At 37.8% G+C, this 23,454-nt stretch overlaps 1 protein-coding gene across 2 annotated transcripts in view; it reads left to right on the top strand.

Annotated features, from left to right (window-relative positions):
- The window catches only part of VSTM2A (V-set and transmembrane domain containing 2A), a 25,045-nt gene extending 2,814 nt beyond the window's left edge, over window positions 1–22,231 (top strand). The window contains exons 3-5 of one of the 2 annotated variants that reach the window (XM_010839675.1): window positions 384–434; window positions 3,178–3,514; window positions 20,300–22,231. In XM_010839675.1, the coding sequence (XP_010837977.1) occupies window positions 384–434; window positions 3,178–3,514; window positions 20,300–20,388 (477 nt within the window). In that variant the 3' untranslated portion in view covers window positions 20,389–22,231. Of the gene's footprint in view, window positions 1–383; window positions 435–3,177; window positions 3,515–20,177 lie in introns of both variants that reach the window. The other variant, XM_010839676.1, reaches the window with a different exon arrangement.
- The last annotated feature ends 1,223 nt before the right edge of the window (window positions 22,232–23,454 follow it).

Genomic DNA, 23,454 nt, shown 5'->3' with positions numbered 1-23,454 from the left:
GAGGCTGCAGATGTGCGGGGGTGAGTGAAGGTCTGTAGGAGTGACAGCAGGGAATGACAGAATGCAGTCACCGAGATCCCAGGTCTCCCATCCCCCGCAGACGCCCGCACCCCGGGCACTGACCCGAATGCAGCTCCTCGAGTTTGCCAGTCCCAGTCCCCAGAGTCCGAGCACGCCCTCGAAGATTCCTCACCCCCCGCCCCACCCCCAGAGTTCCCTGTCCCCTAATCCCCGCTCCCGCTCCCGAGTCCCCAAGCACAGCCACAGGGGTTGGTCCCCTGGTGGGTAGGGCAGCGCCCCTCCCTCCGGGTTTGCGCTGCGGAGGGCTCCGGCTGGGCGAGGTCTGAGCATCCGTATGCCCCGCTCCCCGTTCCTCCCCGTAGGCTGAGCTGCTGCCAGACCGGGACCCTGACGGAGATGGGACCAAGATCAGCGTGAGTGTCAATGCAACTGCTGCACTCGGGCCGGGGCACCAGTTAGTGAATTTCGGTTTTCAAAAATGTTTATACTTACTGTTCCCAATAGAGGAAATTTGCACACGCAGGACAAGAGCCCTCTGGCTCTGTCTTACCTTACCTCACTGGGTACAAACACATTGAAGCAGATTTAGAATTCATACAATAAAATTATTTATCATAATGGTATAAATATTTGAAAAATTACTTGGGAATCATTTTTCACCCAAAGAGGAATGTGACACTTTCTTGCTTTTATTAACTATAACAGTAAAAGGCAGCAATACTAATAATTTATTTATACCAATAATTATCCTTCAATAGCAAGTAAAAGATGAAAATCTTCCCAGGCAGAAAAAAAAATTAAAGCGTCCAACAGGGAGTTGAAGTTGTAATTAAAATAACTCAACTTTAAATGGCATTGGCATTTCTAATGCCAGTGTTCAAAATCATGTAATATAAGACCAAAAGCCAATATAAATATAAAAGCATTGTTAGAGGAGGTTAACCTGTTGAAAATACAGAGATGTGTTTCTACTCTGCTGGTTACTACTGCTCATAATTGTCTGAAATTAGAAAGAAAATTTACTATACCTCAGAGGAAGTCATCTAGAATCACTTTATACTAATAGAATTATTTAGTTTGTTGATAATTAGTAAACAACTTTCCATTACTAGAAGTAATATGTGTATAAGGAATCTGAAAATCACATTTTAAAAGGAAATTTATTCTGAGGCTATTTTAAGCACATATAAAGTAATAGAATATTGGGGTTACATCATAGTAATGTAAAAATATGCTAATAAAATCAAATTCTCTAATCTAAATATATAATCTCAGCATGGAAGAAAATATCAAAAATAAGATACAAACCAGAAACTCCCAATTTCTTTTCATAAACTCATTGACTTTTTAGATTCTTTCAATTTAATTATTCTTATATCACAGAATCTGTTGTTTTCCAACAGTGCTAGAAAAGCTTTATTGGTAAGATCAGTAATTAATGATGTTTTTCTTAAATGTTCATTTATATATACACATATAATTAGATAGATTGTTTATTTCCTATTCATCTTTCATTTTTCACCCATACCCCAATCCTCCAAAGACAGGTGGTAAAGCAGCCTCACACATTTTGAGCTAGAGAAACATGCAGTTAGTTGCATAGTCATGCACACAACTGCTAACAGCATTATCAATGCCCAGAGTTCATACAATCTAGTCAACTGGAAAGAGCTCTAAACACAGAAGTAGAAAGCAGTGTGTTCCCAGTTCACCTGGTATGTGACCTTGAACATAGATCCTAAGCCAGCAGTTAATTTTAATTCCCAGGTGAGTTTTTACAAAATACAGTATGAGCTTTGCCCTGGAAAGATGCAGAGTGTTTCTGCATTAATCCAAATGAGAGTATTTTCTGAACCTCCTCAGATGATTCTAGTGTATAGTCAACATTGACAAGCACTGACCCAAACCCCCTAAGCCTCAGTATATTATAAAATGGAATAATAACAATATATAAGCACTCTGACTACCCCAACATTATCAGGACACCCAGTTGAAAATATATTTGAAACTACTATTTCCCATTAGTTTTACAGTCTTAATAATATTTGTATGTAATTTTCATGTACATAAATGCATACTTATGGTTATGGTTCAGATGTTGAAAACTGTTTATATATACAGTTCTATATGTAAAAACCAGATGAACACTTCCCAGATTTTCTAAATTATTTATGACTGTTTGAAAGTGTAATGCCCAGTACAGGAATAACTTTTTGCCTTCTCACTTCTCTTCTTTGTCTTTTGAAATTAATTTGGAAATTATCCAAATCCAGATCTTGAGTGTCATATGAAGTCCATCGTTGTCAGTCATGGATAATATGATAATATGATGTATATCAAATCTACCTCTTCTGATAAAAATGCTTACAGATCTATTGCATATTATGTAGAATTTTGTATATTATATATTAACATATATATATTCTTGGTGTTAATCTGGTATAAACAATATCAGAAGTGAGAGTCAGTTTCTATTTTGAAAATCAAAGCAGTGTTTAATTAATGGCATCTCAAGTTCCAACAGCACACAGACCCTGTGGTAGCAGGGGCATGTATTCTGAGTCATAGGATTTCAGGTGATATTCATTTGCTCCCTGAGTCTTGCCACCCCATGACTATAAGTCAGACTGCACCAACAGCTGGAGTAAAAACTTTACTATCCAAGTCTATTTTGCCAGTCCGTTTAGTAATCATCCTGAAGTGGGGATTAAAAGCACATTCCCACTTAAACTCAGCTGTGACCAACAGCATGTTTTTGTGATCTCTCAGAGTGGTAGGTAGCCTACAGTGAAGAAGAGAGGCTCTGTAAACTATGCACGCATTAGGTTCTGCTTCATTCAGTTGAGCTCACCTGGCAGAGGCCAGTCCCCTGATGGGATCATGGTAGAGCTGGTACCAAATGCCAACCATGTGGCTTATGGAATCTGGTTCAGCTGGACTAAACTCATGTTTCCATGATCTTGTGAATCTAGGTGTTAATAGAATAAGATAAATAAGATCTTCTAATTAGACTGCTGAGGAAATAAAAAGCTTTCTGACTGTGGCTGTGAGGCCATTAAGACCTTTTAATTTTCCAACCTTAGCAAGCTCAGGACAAGATATGGAAACCAAATCACTTGATGTAGCACTTTGTTTTTTTTACCTACAATTTTTCAGACAGTGAAAGTCCAAGGCAATGACATCTCTCACAAGCTTCAGATTTCCAAAGTGAGGAAAAAGGATGAAGGCTTATATGAGTGCAGGGTGACCGACGCCAATTATGGAGAGCTTCAGGAACACAAAGCCCAGGCCTACCTAAAAGTCAACGCCAACAGCCACGCCCGGAGGATGCAGGCCTTCGAGGCCTCACCCATGTGGCTGCAGGATATGAAACCTCGCAAGAATGTCTCCGTGGCAGCTCCCAGCAGTATGCACAGCTCTGCCAACCAGCGAGTGCCCTCCACTTCCAGCCCTCAAGAGGTAGCCAAAATCCCCAAACAAAGTCCACAATCAGGTATGGAAACCCATTTTACCACTCACAAACCCTCCACAGGAAGATGGGTCAGTGTAGACAGATTTACGTGTGACGGTTTCTCTAAAATTAGAGAGCAAGTTCAGTTAAAATGAGGATGAGCTATGAGAGCCAGGGGCTGACCTTTCCTGAAGGTGTGAATTGCCCCATTAGTTGCTGGCAGTGCCTCATGTCCAGGGAATCTGAGGGCTGGACTTCTTTTCCTTCTGTATTTACACACTATAAGCACAATAAATCATGTGCATTTGGTTGCATTGTAAATACATGTTCATTTTCTCTACAGATTTATGTGTTGATAATGACCCAAATTAAGAGACTTTCACTTCATCATCATGTAAATGAAAGAGACACACCACATTTTCAGAGACTCATAGCTTTAAGCAGGACCAGTTACCAAGGGCTTCTGTTTTGAAGGAGAAACTTCAGCTGCCTGTGATGAAAGTAATTATGGTAATAGGAGGAAGTAAGGCGGGGTGAAAGGCAGAAAGTGGTACAGTGATAAGGCAGCTCCTGTCAATGTGGCTTCGATGCCAATTTAGAAGCTTAGTCACACATTTCCTAAGTCAGCTGTACAAGTTAAAGCTGTTCTGAATAGCATTAATTTATGCACTGATTCAGCCAATGGAAACTCACTGAAGTTTTAACCTTGGCATGGAATGAGCAGTACCTTACACTACCCTAGACTGTTCTGCATCCTGTTCAAATGCTTGATGCAGTATTTTAGGATGAAGGGAGCATAAAATATTGAATTTCTCAGTTTTGAGTTTGTTTCTTTATAGTTTATCATTGAAGAATTATTGATACTACTATTGTAATAGAAAATTATATTGCTAACATTCAAATTCTTTTTAGCTACTAGATTTTTAAAATTTCATCATTTTATCAGGATGATTTATATATAAATAAACATTTAAATATATTTTTACATTTATATGTAAAAATTAAAAAATATGGACATATATATATATATATTTATCAGTCACGTCCAACTCGAGACCTCATGGACTGTAGCCTGCCAGGCTCTTCTGTCCATGGAATATTCCAGGCAAGAATACTGGAGTGGGTTGCTATTTCTTCCCTTTCTCCAGGGGATCTTCCCAGCCCAGGGTTCAAATCTGTGTCTCCTGTGCCTCCTGCATCAGCAGGTAGATTCTTTACCACTGAGACATCTGGGAAGCCCATGTGTGTGCATGTGTATATCTTTAAATACTTATTTATAAACAATATTTTAAAAATAATATATCCCACCCTAGATTCCTCCTTAGGCTTCATATGCTAATGGAGACTATTTGTTGTGAGCTTGACTAAGGGTCCCTGTGATGTAGGTAAGCAGCTATCCCAGCATGTCTTGCTTACGGCACCTTATGCCATGCTGAAAGGAGACAGCTTCTCTGAAGCCATATTTGTGTGACTTTGTCTCATTTTCTTCTTTATCATCTCTTTTGTCCCCCAAAGGAAAAAAACAAGTTAAAAAATATATACACATGTGTACACACACACATATACACACACATGCACACACACACCTAATGGTAGAAATTTTTTTAGCCATTATTTGGTAAAGATTTTATACTTTTGGAGACATTGTCTTCGTCCCTTTCTCACTGTCAAAATAAGAACCTAAATGCTATACGCAAAATTTCAGAGGCCACTCAGCAGACAATTTACAGCCTAACTGATGAGGACTCCAAATCATGGAACTGAAGTTATTAGCCTGCATAGAATATTCCACGCTAGAAATCATAAATCCATTTTGTGGAATCAGATTACTTATCCCAGATGAAGGATTCTAAGCATATTTCTAAATTCTTTACATTTTGGATTGAATAATATACTCTAAAAAGATTCATTTTATTTTAATATCTTTTTCTTAGTCTGATTGGTGCTAAGTGGCAAAGGCTATACAAATCTAACAAATTTCAAAGAGAAATCACCACTCATTTTCCACCCATCATCAGCCTCACCCATTGCTTCTTCTAAAGGAACAGGGTGTACTGCTTATGCAAGCCTGTATTCATCCAAAGCTATTTCCATTAAAAATTATCCACAGTAGCAAAGGTTAATCTGAAACACAGTAAAAATTTTCATTTCAATTTTCTTCTATGGTTGAATACTGGAAAATATTTTATATACATTTAACATTTTCTAACTTCTAGTGCAGAAGCTATGGTGGCCCAGCCACTCATTTTATTCATGTGTAAGTCTCTGTGCTTGCACAATTATTGCATAAGATACAGTTTTGGGGTTAAATATCTATATCATCTTTCCTCTAACACCCACATCCTGATTTGTAATTTCGCTTTATGATTTTTCAGGTTATATTCAAATAAAGCTGATTTCAATACCCATGCTTCATTTATTCACTCTCCATCCTTTTGAGAACTTGTATGCCAAGCACAATGATACAAAAATGGAAGACATACTTCCATTCTTCAAAGAGTTAATCGTTTTTATATTTTCATTTGTGAGAAAACAAAATATTTGTAAATTACACTGACCACGCATCTTTGCTTTCCTGTTTTATTAAAGGCAAGATATGATGAAGACAAAATAATTGAAATCTTGCCTTTACAGACCAAGAGTTATATTAGCCTTTTGTTTTTTCACTTGATATAGGAAGGCATGTGTCATCCATGGTGTCTGTGACACTATAATACCAACCTGTTACCAAAAGCTGGGCTGTTGGCCTTTTATTTTCATCACAGTTTTTACTTAGTTGACTGAACTATTTATTTTGAAATACTCAGTTCCTAATTCATACTTCTTTCTGTCAAAGTAGTTCTGTCTCTCTTTGAAGGAAAAGTATTAGCTGAAAATAACTCTGAATATATATTATAACATTCAAATTACTCAATTTTCCTAGAGCAGAAATTTATGTTAAAAATATGGAAAAATAGTCTTTTATTATCTGTATATCACAAAATATATAGCTACTTTACCAGATATTTTTTTCAAAAGCTAATGCACATGTAACTATCCAATTGAGCTGTATCTTTATGGTGTTTATTTTTAATTCTTTTAATTCTACCTACATTTGATAATCCACAATTAGAACCAAAATACTGAAGAAAAATCATAAAGCAAATAAATAGAACTTGGCTTTTGCAGTTCCTTAGGTTTTTCTCTTCTCCAATCTTTGTAGCCATAACTAACATTTAGAATGTCCTACAGGTGTTCTGAGGGTAACAAGTCCTGATTCTAGCATGAACTGGTTTAGTTCCATCTGCACTGAGAACCAGAGAAGGCAATGGCACCCCACTCCAGTACTCTTGCCTGGAAAATCCCATGGATGGAGGAGCCTGGTAGGCTGCAGTCCATGGGGTCACTAAGAGTCAGACGCAACTGAGCGACTTCACTTTCACTTTTCACTTTCATGCATTGGAGAAGGAAACGGCAACCCATTCCAGTGTTCTTGCCTGGAGAACCCCAGGGACAGGGGAGTCTGGTGGGCTACCGTCTATGGGGTTGCACAGAGCGGACAGGACTGAAGCGACTTAGCAGCAGCAGCAGCAGCACTGAGAACAGATCCCCAAGTACCTCAATAAACTACATCATTCTCTACTCATTTCTTTCTGTCTCATGGACAACATCTACTTCATACAGAAGCCAAACCTCCCCTCCATCCACCACCACCCCAGTTTCCTACTTTTGTCCTTCCCCACCCAGTCTATACTCTCTTCTATGGATCCCCTCTCCACACACCCCCTTGCCAACAAGCCAATGAAGGTGTGAACGCAGCCTGGCCCAGTCCCACCCCAGCCTGGCAGCTACACCCCTAAAGGTCACACCCACAGCCCCACCCCTCAGCTGCTGGTGTCCTGAACTCCCCTCTGGCCCCTTCAAGTTGACTGTTAGCATTCCCCTTTCTCTCTGTGGACTTCTCCAACTAAATTCCTCTCTTAAATGTAGTTCTTTTCCCATTCTCAGTGTTCCAGTATCATCCATTTCTATGGTTTCAACTACTAAGTTTTCCTCAGAAAATTTCTCAGTCTGTTGCAAAAAAGAGAACCCCTTCCAGGGCCTGAGAGTGGGCTTTTGTCTAACACTCTGAAATGAATTGTCTGAGGAGACACAAGTGCTGACAAAGCAAGAGACTTTATTGGGAAGGGGCACCTGGGTGGAGAGCAGTGAGGTATGAGAACCCAGGAGAAGGTCTGCCACATGACTTGCAGTCTTGGGCTTATGGTAATGGGGTTAGTTGCCGGCTTGTCTGTGGCCAATCATCCTGTTTGGCCCATATTTGGTGACTCGGGGTCCTTGCTGGTGGCTTGCACATCACTCAGCCAAGATGGATTCCAGCGAGGAGGATTCTGGGAGGTGGTAGGACCTCATAGATTGGGCATCAGTTCAGATCAGATCAGTCGCTCAGTCGTGTCCGACTCTTTGTGACCCCATGAATCGCAGCACACCAGGCCTCCCTGTCCATCACCAACTCCTGGAGTTCACTCAGACTTATGTCCATCGAGTCAGTGATGCCATCCAGCCATCTCATCTCTGTCGTCCCCTTCTCCTCCTGTCCCCAATCCCTCCAGCATCAGAGTCTTTTCCAATGAGTCATTTGGCATATGAACTGATATCTCCTCTGTTCTTTTGACCTTTCCCAAATCCTTCCTGTTGGTGGTAGCTTGTTAGTTCCACATTCCTTACCAGAACTTCCGGTTGTAAGATAACTAATACAAGTGATTACTGTTGTGCCTGACCAAGGCAGGTAGTTTTGGTCAGTGGTTCCCCTAACAAATTGACAGTCTGATCCTGACTTCCCTCTGGAGAGCCAGACCAGGGCTCCTGCTGTCCCCATTAACCCCACCACCACCGCCATGTCTGTTCTAGGATCCCTGTGCAGAGCAGAGCCCCTGCACAGTGGTTGACCGCAGCTGTTGACACATGTGCCTCTTGTGCCCACCCTGAGCCTGGACTGGACTGTGACTGCCATGACAATGAGATAGGAAGGAGTAATACCTCACCAGCCAATTCCAGACCTTTCCTACAAGAGAATAGGCAGCCTCTGCTGTGGCCTTAGAGCCAGCCATTGAGCACCAAGTGCAACTGCCTTGAAACATGGTGCTGACTGAAGGCAGCCAGCCTTTGACTTGAGCCCCAGGTGACCATCCCACAGACCTGTGAGACATAATAATAAATTGTTGTCTTAAGGTACTAGGTTTTAGGGTGGCTTGTTTCATGGCAGTAAATATTTAGATCAGATCCCTAAATATTCAAAAATTGAATTTATTATTTTAGCTTTCTCACCAAAAAAAAAAAAAAATATATATATATATTCTTCCTCTGGTGTTCCCCAGTTCTCTTAATAACACCATCACAGGTAATGAGGAAATCTTGAATATGCTCATAATCTCAATATGTGGAACACGTCACAATAGAACATAAATATTAAATAATTATCGTTTCCAAAGCACCATCACAGATTTTCAAGGTCTCATTTCCAAGCTATTTCTCCTGATTTCCTAACCCTCACACATAATCTTCTAAATTGCTCTTTCCTGAATGTTTTCAGATATTTCTTACCTCTGTGACTTTGAAAATGACGTTTTCTTTCCCTCTTTTTGGACTCTACTCAAATGCAGATTCTTTTATAAAACTTTCTTCTGTTGTCTTAGTCAGAATTGGCTGTTTCCTCATTCAGGTCTCCACAGCAACTTATTTACACTTACTTTGAAGTCCTCATTGTATCCTTTTCCCTGGGGCGTTCCTCCTTTCAGTTGTAGAAGTCCCATTTTCTGGGAAACCTGACACACAGACAAAATACTAGTCACCCTAAAGATGAATTTTTGGCTACAACGATCACCCCTTCTTTTGCCTTCCTGTAAGTGTCTAGGACAAGTGGATGTCTTGTTTGGGGAGAAAATGAAGAGAGAGAAGGCAGATATAACTTTGCTTTTGTCTTCTTTGTTCTTATATTTGCATAAATCGATTACATTGCCTCTGTTTCAAAAACGATCAAGACTCCTAAACAGTGTTTTTCAAAGTGCAGATGTCCTGTGCCACACTGACAAGGAAGCTTATTAAAAAGTTCATATCCCAGAACAAATGTCTTGAGTCTAGAAGCAGAAATACCCATTTTTATGTGCAGTTAATTATGAGAATCATTCTCTCTAAAAAGTTCTTATGAGTGAGAGAAAAAAAATCATTATGTACTATGAGATGTGTGTGCATGTGTGTGCAACTAAAAAATACACTTTTAGAAACTGGTCTTCTGTTATTGTTTTCTCCAGTATTGTTTTGGACTTTTGTGAAACTGTTCTCTTCAAGCTGGCACTCATAAGAAAACTGGCCATAGTTAAGGTGTAGTTATGTTTCCATGTGTGGTTGCTCAGCAGGAATACTGATTCTCTGAACTCAGAAATATGATTGTTGTGTTTTCAACATGATGTGAACCTGAGCATTGAGAGGCAGCTGCTGCTCCAGCTGCTAGAATCCAAGGGCTCCGGAAGCTCCTCTCTGGCTTACAAATGTAGCAGCTTTCCAAAAGTGGTCAAATAGAGAAATGATCTTAAAACAGATTTCAGAGCTGGTGAGGGGAGGTAGATGAGGGGCTCAGTGTCTTTCTGGAGATTATTTTCCTGAGTTAAAATATGAGGAAATGGTGCACGACATCCAGGTGGAGAGCCACATGTATAATCCAGACCTCAATGTTGATTTTGGTTTAATGATCCAACTTGGCTGCTTACACAGGTTAAATTAATTTGATCATTGTAATTCTATCAGTTAAATGGCTGCTATGTAAATCAAGCAGCCATGAATAAGATGAAAAATAGATTTGAGGCAATGCTTTGGATAATACAGGTCAAAGGATCTGCTGGAGCTATGTTTGAGTTTGAATTATGTAGAGTAATAGTCTGTACTGGCTAAATTCTCCTGTAAACTATATTTAACTTAACTGGTTGAAATTCAGTAACTAGCTGGGTCTGTAAAACCAAGGCTCCATTTTGTGCTGTAAGAGTTTTTTCAATGCATGAACACTTAAGTGTTCTGCAAGGTTCGTTTGTGATTACTAGGGCTCTGTGATTGAGGAGCCATGAAGCAGAATTTGCCAGTGTTTTAAGATCTTGTCACGAATGATTTCATTCTCCTTAAGGTTTCAGGAAGCTGCCAGAGGAGCTTTATCTGGATAGATGACCAAAGGGTTGAGAAGGTGCTGGAAAGACCTCACTCTGTTGGTCAAAATAGAGAGAATTCTCAAGAAAGGCAAGGGCTCCTTCTTCCAAGGAACACTGCTGCCACCTATAGCCTGACAGGTGTATTCATTTCAGCTGCGCGTGCTCAGTTGCTCAGTCGTGTCTGACTGTGAGCCCATGGACTGTAGCCTGCCAGACTCCTCTGTCCATTGGATTTTCTAGCAAGAATACTGGAGTAGGTTGTCATTTCCTATTCCATGGGATCTTCCCGACCCAGGGATCGAACCGGCGTTTCCTGCGTCTCCGTCATTGGCAGGCAGCTTCTTTACATCTGTGCCAAAGAGGCAGAAATCCAGGGGAACATGCTTCTTAGACCAGCTGGTTCTCTCACCAGGGGAGGTGGTGGGCACAGTTATTAGACTGTTCTTGTCTCATGTCCATCACTCACAGCTGCATGTACCTCTGCTTCCTCAGTTATTAAATAGGAATGATCCTCATGGTTTTGAGAATTAAATGAAATTATATACATAGAGAGCATGTCACTGATCAACTCTCGATAAGTGAGTGACAAGTAGTTGGCTGTGTGTAGGTGATGAGCTAAAGAAGGGAGAATGGGTCTTCATTCCTGACTACCTTTTATTCGTAATTTCAGAGCTTCCTTTTTTTCTTCTGTCACAGTGACGTTAATTAATGATAAATTGTCCACTACATAATCATACCACATTAGCCACCAACTGTCTTGACCAAGGTTATAACTAGATGGTTGACTTTATTGGTTACAAAATAATAAAATTCCAAAGGATTTTTAGGACTTTGAGCTGTGACCTGAATAAGTAATGTGTTTATGGAAGCTGAAGTTATACACACTGTGTGCTATTGTAATTAAATTCAAGCTTTCAGAAAAGACCCTCAGAAATTTTTTAAAATCACAAAATAACTATGGAAAGTGAAAATGAAAGTCTCTGAGTCATGTCCGACTCTTTGCAACCCCACAGGTGCATCTGAAAACATAAACAAGAATATTATTAAAAGCTTTAAAAAGAGAGAAAAGCAAAATGGATTTAGAGCCTTATAATAAGAATGGCATAGTAGTAGTAGATAACATTGTTTCCTAGATACTGTGTTTGTTGAGTGAGCTGCATACAAATCTCCCTGAACCTCAGAGTCTTTATCTATAAAATTGAGGTAGTGACACATGTGCCCTAAATAACATTTTAGCATTGCGTCATGATATATTTTAAACATCTGTCAGATTACCTGGCACATGAGTGAGGTCGTCACTTTTTGGTTCTCTGAAATAACCATGCATAAAGAGGGCAATAAAGCAACATAAATATAAACAGAGAAGGCTCTAAAATAGTAAAATACAATAATATCTTATGTATTAAAAGATAATAATTAAAGGTGAATTTATTTAATAAACTTAAAAAAAAGAGTACAATTTAGGCTACATATCCAAATGAACTTAAATTAAGAGCTGAGCAGAAAAGAGAAATTTGACACAGGAAGATTAGCATAAAATCAGAGGCCTGACGGTTTAACATTACTAAAGAAAGTTTAAAGTTACAAAATATACAAATGAAAATAACATTGTACTATAAATAATTTAAAACATTTGTTTGATTAAATCAAGTGTAACTAATAAGTGGTGTAACAGACAAGGAAATATTTGTGTCTAACACTCAGGGAAAGAAGGGAAAAATGTCCATTTTAGAAATGCAAATGATTATGTAATCCACTCTAAATGACTTAGAGATATCAAAAGTGATCATGTAATAGCATAGCATAGCAATATTGATAAGCTCAAAGCAAAGATATAAACCTAAATCAGTTCTCCATATGACAGCAATAACCAGATAGAAAATATTTGCAGCATAATATATAATCCTCAATAGTAAAAAGAAAAGGGTATAACATATCTGATTTTTTAAAGGAATAGCAAATAAATAGTATAAATATAAAAATGATTAGAACACTTTGTTAGAAGAGTTTAGGGTTGAATAAATGAGAAAATATGCTGTTTTGGGATGAACAATCTCAGTACTGGAAATATGTCAAGTTTTTCAAAAGTATTTGTAGATTCGTTGCATTCCCAGTCAAATCCATAGTCAATTTTGAAAATTTGACACGTAATTTGGCAAAGATGTGGCTCAGCTGGTAAAGAATCTGCCTGCAATGTGGGAGACCTGGGTTCGATCCCTGGGTTGGGAGGATCCCCTGGAGAAGGGAAAGGCTACCCACTCCAGTATTCTAGCCTGGAGAATTGCATGGAGTGTATAGTCCATGGGGTTGTAAAGAGTCGGACACAACTGAGCAACTTTCACTTTCACTTAATAATCAATACATGCCAGGAAGGTTACAGTGACTCAGGTATTCTGCTGTATCATTGCTTGCAGGGTGAATTGATACTTCCTTTCTGGAGGGAAATTGGCAAGAAAGATTGGTCTCAGGGCTTGAGGCTGGCCCTGAGATGATGTTCTGGGAGGAAAATCCAAAGAGCTCAGGAAAGAGGCAGACCCAGATCTGTGAACAGGAATGCATATCACAGAGCTCTGCCCACAATGGGAAATACTCAAAGGACCAATAGGAGAGAAGTGTCCCAGTGAGCATGGCAAAACCATACAATGGATAGGAAGCACCTTCTAGAATCATGTCTTCAAAGAAAGTTTAATGAAATTAGAAAAGAACCAATATATAATATAATGTGAAAAAATACAGGACAAAGAACTTTAAAGTGAAAACATAAAGAATACTAAATTTTAAGTCAATCTGAGATATTCACATAGAAAATAACAAGAAATAATATGAAAATGCCCATCAAATTATCTGATTATTTTGTTTGTATTGATAACATTTGTACACTGATAATTTATTATTTTTGTCATAAGGAAAAGATATTCGAAATTGCCCAAATTTAAAAATAAGCCAGTGTCAGACAGCTCTTGAGAGAGAAAACAAAGAAAATACATTGAACAAATAAACAAAAGCAAAGTAAAAGTTTTGTGTAATTGTGAAGCTTATGACAAAAAAACTCACACGTACACATATGTGTGTATGTATATTAAAAGCACTATGGTGAAAGTGGTGTCCCTAGAAATTGCTAGTAGCATTGAAATTAAGAGCATTATATCTAATTTCCTGGGAGCTGGTTGGAGAATCTGACCATCAAATTATTCTTATTTGTCTAAACATAATGGGTGTTATCTTGATAAATTTATATGGATAAAATAAATCAAGCACATATAAAGTCTTTAAATAAAATTTCATGCAGTTACTTTTCCTCTCTATAATATGACTAACTGAGCCCCCAATTTGGAAGGAGATCAAAGTGATGAGCAGAGGTATGGTCACCAGGGGTGCCAAGGAAAGTCAATACTCTGGGAGATTTTATACATATTAACCGTGTTTTATTTCATATGAATGCTTCAAAAAAGTCTGAGAGAGCATTTCTGTATGAATTCAGAATCCTATCTGCATTAAAAGATCCATATAGGTTAAACTCTCAGTGCTTGAAATAAAGCAAATTGCAAAAGCTAGGGGCACCCTTAGGACACTGTCCTTACAGTAATGTAAGTGTGATGGGATCAGAACTCTGGCCCACAGGCCCTCAGCAAAGCCATCCCACCTTGGCACCAGTTGTCCTCATAGATTATTCTTGAGTTGAATGTGCTTCTTTAAGTGCTCAGACAAACATTTGTTAAGATGCAAATCAGTTTCTAGCCTCAGACAGAACTCCTGAGTAGCAGTCCTTCACCTACTCTCTGAGCAAACAGTGTATTGTATAAACCCTCTCAGTTTCAGTTCCTTAATCAGCAGAATGATTGTGTCAGCCTCCTGGGACCACAGTCAGAGGTAAAGAAATATTAGCTACTATTGTCCTAATCATCACCCTATATGCATCAGGATCAGTTCTTACTTGGATGAATCAATTACAGTGAAAATGTGCTGTTTTGAGATGCACTGTGGTCCTAGCAGGCGGAAGGCAGTTTCACTTTTGTGCCCATTCTTGAGTTGCTGTAGAAAGTAGGAACCCCAAAAGCCTGCTGTAAACAAAAAAGTCTGGGACCTTCTGTTGTGAATGGGGTATCACTCCTGCACCTTGTCACCTAGACCTTTGTGTACATGGGCAGCTGTGCTTGTCTCCCTCAGCTATAAGAGGCCTCATAACTAGAAGAGAGGTGTAAATCTGCTCACTAAAGGAAAGCGGGAAAGGAAATTTAAACAGCTGCTGCCAACATGCCTGGGCAAAATAGGCGATTTATGTATTAGGTCAAAATGAAGCACATTTCTTTTAAAAAATGGATCTCTATAAGAAATTGGCACTAGTTCCATAGGAATCTAATAAAAAGATACTCTTTTCAAAAAATTATAGGATAAAATCATCCTATTATTTGACCCTTCCCCTTAAGTCGTGGTTTAGTATGTGAAAACCTGAATAAAAATTGCATTAAAAGATAGCTCAAATTTTCTCACAGCTACTTTCATATCGTAAAGCTGACACCTATAATAAAAAAGAGGTTAGTCAAGGCCTGTCTGTAACCTAGACCTCTTCACAGGCAAAACAGTTATTTCAGTGTTGCTTCTTTTATTTTTGGAAAATTTCCATTTTAAGTTTGTTCATGGGATAAACATCACTAATATTCACTTTGAGAAAATTAGGATTCTGGAGCCAGATCAGAGAGCCACAGCAGGACATAAGTTGTGTCCTTTCTCTTTTCTTGCTCCTTTTAATCCCACTAGATACTCAAACAAGAAGAAGAACCCATGAGGATTATACCTAAACCTGTAGATCGGTGCCCTGAATTGCGACTCTTCCCCATATCAAAACCAAGAGTTGTCCTCACATAGGAAATTAATCCATCAAGACAATCCCAGCCCAGAGAAAGAGGATATTTAAAGAGCTGGCAAGATTTAGATGTGATAAATTATCTAGATAGTTGTCTCAATGTTCTACTTACTTCTCTGAATTAAATATCCATATCCCATATCTTTCCTGGTGGCCAGAAACTTTGGTTGTCTTTCTCTTCCCACCACTAATGGTGGTACTTTGAACATCAACTTAACTTTTCCTGGTTCCAGGCTATCAAATTTAGATTAAAAGTATAGAAAAGAGGTCATAGAAAGAAGAGGAGATGTAAGAATAAGGGTGGGACCACATCTCATTCAAATATTTAAATTAATTTGGAGGAAACTTTAAGATCTAAAAGACTATAATAGAAAATTTCAAAATAATATTATATCATCAGACATTTGGCATACTGTATGGCACAAAACAAACTTTATTAATGTTTAGGAAAACAAAGAAGCTGATGTTTTCATATCCAATACTTATCAGTTCAGTCTTAGGGAAAGTTTATGTTTTTCCCTAAAGCCAGTTGTATTTTCTCTGAAAAGATTATTGTACATTTAAATAATAGCTTCACATCTTAATCTAATATGTGGAGGCAGTGAGGCAAGGTTGCAATGCCTGAGGGGGTTTCAGAAAAAAGCGCATCCAGACTGTGAGTTGATCTGACTGCACTGCTGTGCCCTCCTTTCTGTGCCTTTGTTTAATTATCTATTAACTGTGTAACCTAGATTGAGTTATTATATGCCACTGAATTACATTTTCCTAATCTGTGTGTTCACTGTATGGGCCTAATGAGAGGATAAACTAAGACAATATTTGTATGTCACATGTATATGTATTCCCTGACACATGGTAGGTGCTGAATCTTCCAGTTTGCTGCGAAGGAGAGGATGCTGCTTTGTTCAATCTGCCCAGTGTCTTCCACCCTCATGGCTGTAGATGGAGAGGGGTGAAAAAAAAAAAGGCAGTTCAGAAGGAACCATCTAAAAAGGAAGGTGCAAAAAGGGAGCCAAGTCCTTCCATCTGGCAAACAGATGAGGGCCAGGCAGGCTTTCCAGTTCAGACGCTGTGCTGAGTTAATCAAGGCAGGAGGAAGGCAGTGACTGAAAATGTGGGTAAATGGTTCCTTCTCCACCTGATCCCCAAGGATTCCAAGGTCGCGACTCCGTGTTGTTGTGATAGGTTCTTATTTTGTCTTGTTTCTTATAAAAGAAGTAGATGGAATTTTCTGTTATTCTCTGAAATAATTGTTATGCATAGTGAAGATAAAATATCTGAAGCTTTTTTCTTTCCTATTTCTCATTGGCCAAACTCATTTTGTCACAGACACAGTCTTGGGCAGCGGTCTTGTTTATCCACATCCCAGTGAGGGCAGTGTGATGCGCTATCACCAGAAACAAAAAGGACTGAAGAAGAAAGCTAAATTTTGCCTGTACTCATGAGACTTCTAAGAAGCCTTCTTAGACTTTTCCATTTACAAAATGGAGCAAATCCCTCTTCACCCTACCTTACAAAGGCATGAGAAATTGCACCTGAGAGAGCACTGAGGAATCTTTAAACATAAAAACAAATGAAAGGCATCATTATTGCACTGAAGTCAAAGGACATCATGAAATCACATTCTGAATCAGAGAAAAATCTTCAGATTCTGTTAGACTGCTCCTCATCGAAGCATGTTATCTGCACATTTTCTAGCCATAATTTAGATAATAGCATCTCCCTTTCTTCTTTACAGGGTATTTTGTGGTGGGGGCAAAAGTTTAAAGACTCAAGGCATTGCTTTACAATTTGAGAATATTAAAAAAATTCCTAAAATTTTATCCTTGCCTTTAATGAGTTTATAGTGTAATCAGTGGGGTAAGATACAAATATAATGAGTTATAAGTCAATGTGAGCCCTGTTAAGGCCATAAGAGAGGCAAAACCAGAATCACCAGGAAGATTAGAGGAGAAAGAGCTTACAGCTGCTCAATGGGAACAGACACAGCAGAATACAGGTTATCTGAGGGGAAGAGTTGCTTAAATGAATGATCATTTTTAGGGAAAAACAGATCATCTTAGCTTGGTTTGAGCACAGAGCGAAAGGAAACCAAATAAAGCAAAACAGATGACCTAATACAATTTCTGGCCTCCTCATGAGAAAACATATATAAAACAATAAAATGCAAACAATTGTTATGCTCATTTTAGGAAACATCAAAGAAATAAATACATTTTTTGAGATTTCAGAAGTGAGTGGCTGCAGAGGAAATTAGAAGTCAGGGCTCCTGATTGCAATCCTGAATCTCATCATTCCAAAACAATAACAACAATAGAGCATGAGTAGCCAAAGTTTGCACTTTATAAAAAAAGTATTGTTTTTTAAATTTTCTTTAGAATAAACCATAGCATGTTTGATAAGACAATAATGTTATATTCAGAATGTGTGCTTGTGTGTGATAAGTTGTTTTAGTTGTGGCTGACTCTTTGGGACCATAGCTTTCCAGGCTCCTCTGTCCATGGGATTTTCCAGGCACTGGAGTGTGTTGCCATGTCCTCCTCCAGGGGATCTTCCCCACCTAAGGATTGAACCCAGATCTCTTACGTCTCCTGCATTGGCTTTACCGCTAGTGCCACTTGGGAAGCCCTATATATTCAGAATAGTGTGCATCTAAATGAAATTGACTATGATGATTATTTTTTAAAATTACATAGGACACAGTATATCATTTTTGAGTCTCAGATTTCACTGTTGAAATCTTTGGGGTTACAAAGATGAATAAGCACATATCCCTTCTTTCCAGACATGAATAAAACCTTTAGAAAGAAGAGAGAAACAATCTGTGATTTGATGACAGAACAGATTTGTTCTAGAATTTACTGTATGGGGAAAAAAAACATAATTGGCTTGACAGAAATAGATTTCACTTAATGAACAATATGCTAGTAATGCAAGTGCCTAAAGTGGATGAATGATTACAATCTGAAAAAAACGTTATGTGTTGCAGTGGTTTATTGCATATCTGATGGCAATTCAAAATATTAACCTTAACATATTCTGTACAGTATATAATTGGGTTTGTTTGCAGTTATACTGCCCATGTAAATTTTGTTTTAATTTGCACATACTGGACACAGTATAATAGAAAATGTTGTGTCAGAATGGCAGCTGTTCCCTTTGAATCTCATCATTCTCAGGAATGATGGACATCTCCTGTGAAGGGTTGATTAGTTGAGAAAAGAGGCACATAATTCACAGTTTCAGCAAGTTTGAGCCAATCTGCAATGCTTATACTGAAAAGGAAACATTTCACAAAATACCATTTTTGAAGAATTAATCATTTTCCTTGGTTTTATTGTTTTTAGCATTTTTAAACCTTTATTCAGTATCATACATACTTTGTGTCCAATACTACTGGCAATTTAAGGAGTCATGTAATCATTTTGTTTCTTTCTTTCTTTTAATTACATGAATTTCTTTCTTTTAATTAAATGAATTCCTGTCAAAGAGTCTCCCTTCAAAGATAACAAGGGCACATATTTAATTTTGGCTCTGATGCAAGTGATTCTACATGGATTGTATCTATTTTCCTTGTATAATCTTTATATTTAGAGCCACATGTGGACTGTACCTTTACTTTTGCATTTTTAACATTTGTCACCCAGCTTGAGTGAAGCAACATGCTCCAGAGACCCACCACTGACCTTGGGTTTTGAGTCATAGATTTCTGTGTTAAGTACATGACTCACCGCCTAAACAAAGGCAAATCAATGGTGACACTTAAGTAACCTAACTAGAAACATTAATGTGAGTCTGCTAAACCACCCCTTTAGAACCCTAAATATATACTCTACAGTAACTTTTTGAGAGTGTGTGCTTTCACCTTAATTTCTATCACTACCAATGTGGAGCTGAAATATTCAAAAGATTGAATTTGCCTACCTTCACTCCCTTCAAACCTTTTTAACTTTTCTTGAATTAAAATAAAGGAAGAAAGAAAAGAAATGCTTTAAGGTCCATCACATTTTTGTTTTCTTATCAATAATGATAATTACTAGTAAAGGTATATCATTTACATTCATGGATAAAATATGTGAAGAAAAATGCAAAAGGACAATTTCATTCCCTCCCTTATGTAGTATCAGAGAGCTGTCAAACATGTCCAGTTCTTGATAGTGCTAAATTTTCTTCAGATTTTAAGGATAAAAAGTTGAAAAAGCTCTTCCTCTAAAAGCAGATGCCCAAATGCACACGCTCCAGAACCTGTTCTCCTTGCCCTTGAGAAGCCTGCTGCCCTTGGTTTGGTTTTCACCTCCTGTGGTTTTACGCTTGCAGTGGTAGAACAGGGGATGTGTTTTTAGACACCCATTTAGGAACAACCAAATAACTATAGGGAATAATCCTCATAGAATTGCTTGAGAAAAAAAGTATCTGCATTTGTTCCTCTCAGTGTTCCCAACCATGAAATGGAATGGTTTGAAAACAGACAAAGCAAACAAGACCACTTCCTGGGACTGAAATACTTTGTATGTGTTGTTATTTGCAGTGCATGCCAAGACATTCATGGGCACCAGAGCCAAGCTGGCGAGCTAATTAAATATATATATGTATGTGTTTAAAACAGCCTAATAAGGAGCATTGGAAATCTTCGAGATGAGCGAATATCTTATAACTTCTTCCGCAGGTGCGAGGATAGCTACAAGCCATGGACTTTCTGTCCTGCTTCTTGTCTGTGGCTTTGTGAAGGGTGCTTTGCTTTAGTCTAAAGTGCTGACTTTTTTCCAATATCACTTTCTCTTCTTAAAGCAAAGAGCAAATCGCCTGTAAAATCTACGGAGCGGACAGCAAAGTTGACCCTAAACTCCAAGCACCACTCTGCACCCACTGTACTCTAATTACCTACACAAGGAGCGCCTGCTTTCCGAAGCATAAACGAAGAGGCTATCTCACGCTTTGTTCATAACATTTTCTTGGGCAAATCACTGATCTTTTATTTCAAGAGAATTAGTGTGAAGTGATAGAACATTTTCTAATAGCAAGATCTATATTTTTCCTTTTCTTTCGGCTACTCAAAGCATCATCTCATTGACTGCTCAGGGGTTGGCCTGACCGTCCTCGGTATAGTGAATATTTACCACAGACACCACTGATTTCCTGCTAAAGACCCATTATCTGCAGAAAGTAAGCAGAGATCAAAAGGCTACAGAACATAAACTATCATCAAACAAAACTCCTGGCTGGGGGCAAGAACAAAACTTTCAACACTGCAAGTCAACAACATTATTTTAAATAAGAAATAATAATTTAAATAAGAAATAAAAATTTTAAATAAGAAATAATAAGAGAATTTTTTTTAAAATTTTCCCCCTTTTCTTGGGCTTGTCTCCTTTTTCTTGATTGTAGTTCTTATTCCATGCTGGCAAATGCTGATTATGGCCAATCCCTGTAAATCCTGGGAGGTTTATATGAAGACATTTTAAGCATTATATATTTCAGTGCATTTTAAGTCATTTTGCAATTCTTGTATACACAAATGACAAATTCTGTAATTGCTTATAGTATGTGTGATACAACTTCAAAGTAGATAGACTCTGAGCCTCATGCAAGCTGATTTTTATCATTCTCTATATAAATATATACAAATAAATATCTATATGTTGGACCATCAACTAACTTTCTTTTTGGATAAAACATTTGTTTTTCACTTACAATTCCTATATAGTGGGTATTTTGTAATGCATTGTTTCACTTTCACAGGCTTGACAGTTGCAGGTGGCTTCTGTTGCCCCCTGCTTCCTTCTGGAAAATGCATATTCAAAATTGTATTGGTCTCTGATAAATGAATTAATTTTGTTATGTGTATGCTGTGTTGGAATTTGCTATGTTCCTTTATATAAGGTGTTTATTGGGGTTTGAGGATCTTTTGACTGAGAATCTACGTGCTCTCGTTTTGACAGCCATTCCTGTATCATCATCATTTTTGTCAAAAAGCAATGTTGTTTCTATAAAATTTGCCTGGGAAGGGGATATGGGGAAGGTGAAGTGGTCATCATGAGTCCCTAAATTCATGAAAGAACACTTTTTGCTATGGCTAAAAAAATGTTGCTTCCTTTGATATGTATGAATTTTTCTAGCTTTGTTATTCTGTTACTTGCTAATTATATTTTAATGTCTGCTAATTAAAATTAAAATTTGGTTGTTGGCTAAATATAGTATGCAAAAGGTGACTACAAATTCCCAACTAAAGAAGATAATGTGTTCGGTTTTCACTAGTTAAGTGAATTATAATTTTAAATATTTCATTCTTATTTTGGGGTTTATGACTATTTTATTTGGAACCTATTTTCTACTCTGGCAAAGAATGATAGGCAGAACTAGCATTGTGTTCCATATACACTATGGAATAGATATGGTTGAGTTAGAAATTACCTGAGTTTTCCTTCCAGAGAGATTCTTCCATTTTCATTCATAACAAACCAGAAGATCATCTCTATAAGACCAGCAGCACCAAGCCTAAGGTCCTAGACTGGAGCCTGAAGCAATGAATACCTCTGCTTTTCAAAGGTAAATGCATTGATTTTCTGCAATTCAGTTACAAGCAAGGTGATATTTTCATAATATCCTTAACATTATCTTCTGAGAAATTATGTTTCATGCTAAATCTTTTATTGACATTTTTTGTTCACTTGGCTTATTATTTCAGTCTAATGAGAAAAAATAAAAGATTTGGTTGCACTATTTTATTAACTTAGAAATTTATTTTCTTTCAAGGTAAATGCTTAAAATGCATAAAATAACAAGATAAATATTATTTATTAAGTCTATCTGGACTTTAAAGTTTGTATACATTCAAGCATAAATAAGTATACATTTTCAAATTCAGTCAGACTGGGAAAATCCACCATGTAATTTACTTTACACAAAGTTCAGGTCATGAGATTGATCAGTTCTAAGGCAAGATGGACATGTATCTGTATCAGTGATCTTCACCATGCTCACTTGTAATAAAGAACATTATGCTGGTTGGAAAAACTCTCATTACACTCATTGCATGAGGGTACAAAATAACAGTTCTTTGTCAGTATGCTACCAAGAGTCTGACTTACTGACTTCTTTGAGCAAGAACATGGCATACAATCTATTTCTCCAAGCTGGAAATTTTAATGTGAATCTTAAATATTGGAACAAAAACTATAACAAAGAGATGTCTAGTTTTACCATATACTGTGTCCCTCTGGGACTAATTACTTGGTATGTAACTATGACTATAGAAGCAAATAAAGATTGAAAAATAAGTTATTTGACTTTCTCGACCTTGACATCCAAGGTTATATGATAAATATTTTTATAAGAATAAGTCACAAAAAGCTCAAATTGCTTACATGAATTTAAGTCAAATTCTTGAATTCTTTCTTAAAGATTTACAAACCGCTTACAAAAGAGGCAATGCAAATGAAAATGCTGGAACATAAAATAAGCAAAAATCATCTAAGGCAGGAGCTCTTAATCTGAGTTAGTAAATAAAATTAGCAGAGTCCATGAACCCACTGAAATTATGTGCATATTTTTGCACATGTGTATTTGTTTAATGGAGATTGTCCTTCACATTCATTGATTCTGAAAGTGATTAGATTATGATTTGCTGACCTAAAAGGTTGGATACTTCTGAGCACCTTAAAGGACCTGCATGCATGTGTGCTAAGTTGCTTCAGTCATATCTGACTCTTTGTGATACAATGGACTGCCAGGCTCCTTTATCCATAGGATTCCCCAGGTAAGAATACTGGAGTGGGGTGCCATGCCCTCCTCCAGGGGATCTTCCCAACCAAGGATCGAACTCACCTCCTCTGATTTCTTCATTGCAGGCAGACTCTTTATTGCAGGGCCTACTTATTATAATTTTGAACTAGTTTACCTGAAAGTTCTTGGAAGCAGGACATGTTAAGGGAAATAGTGTATCT

Source organism: Bison bison, unplaced genomic scaffold, assembly GCF_000754665.1.
Source record: "Bison bison bison isolate TAMUID 2011002044 unplaced genomic scaffold, Bison_UMD1.0 scf7180017864129, whole genome shotgun sequence".
Taxonomy (NCBI): domain Eukaryota; kingdom Metazoa; phylum Chordata; class Mammalia; order Artiodactyla; family Bovidae; genus Bison; species Bison bison.
This window is presented reverse-complemented; position numbering and strand designations above follow the sequence as displayed.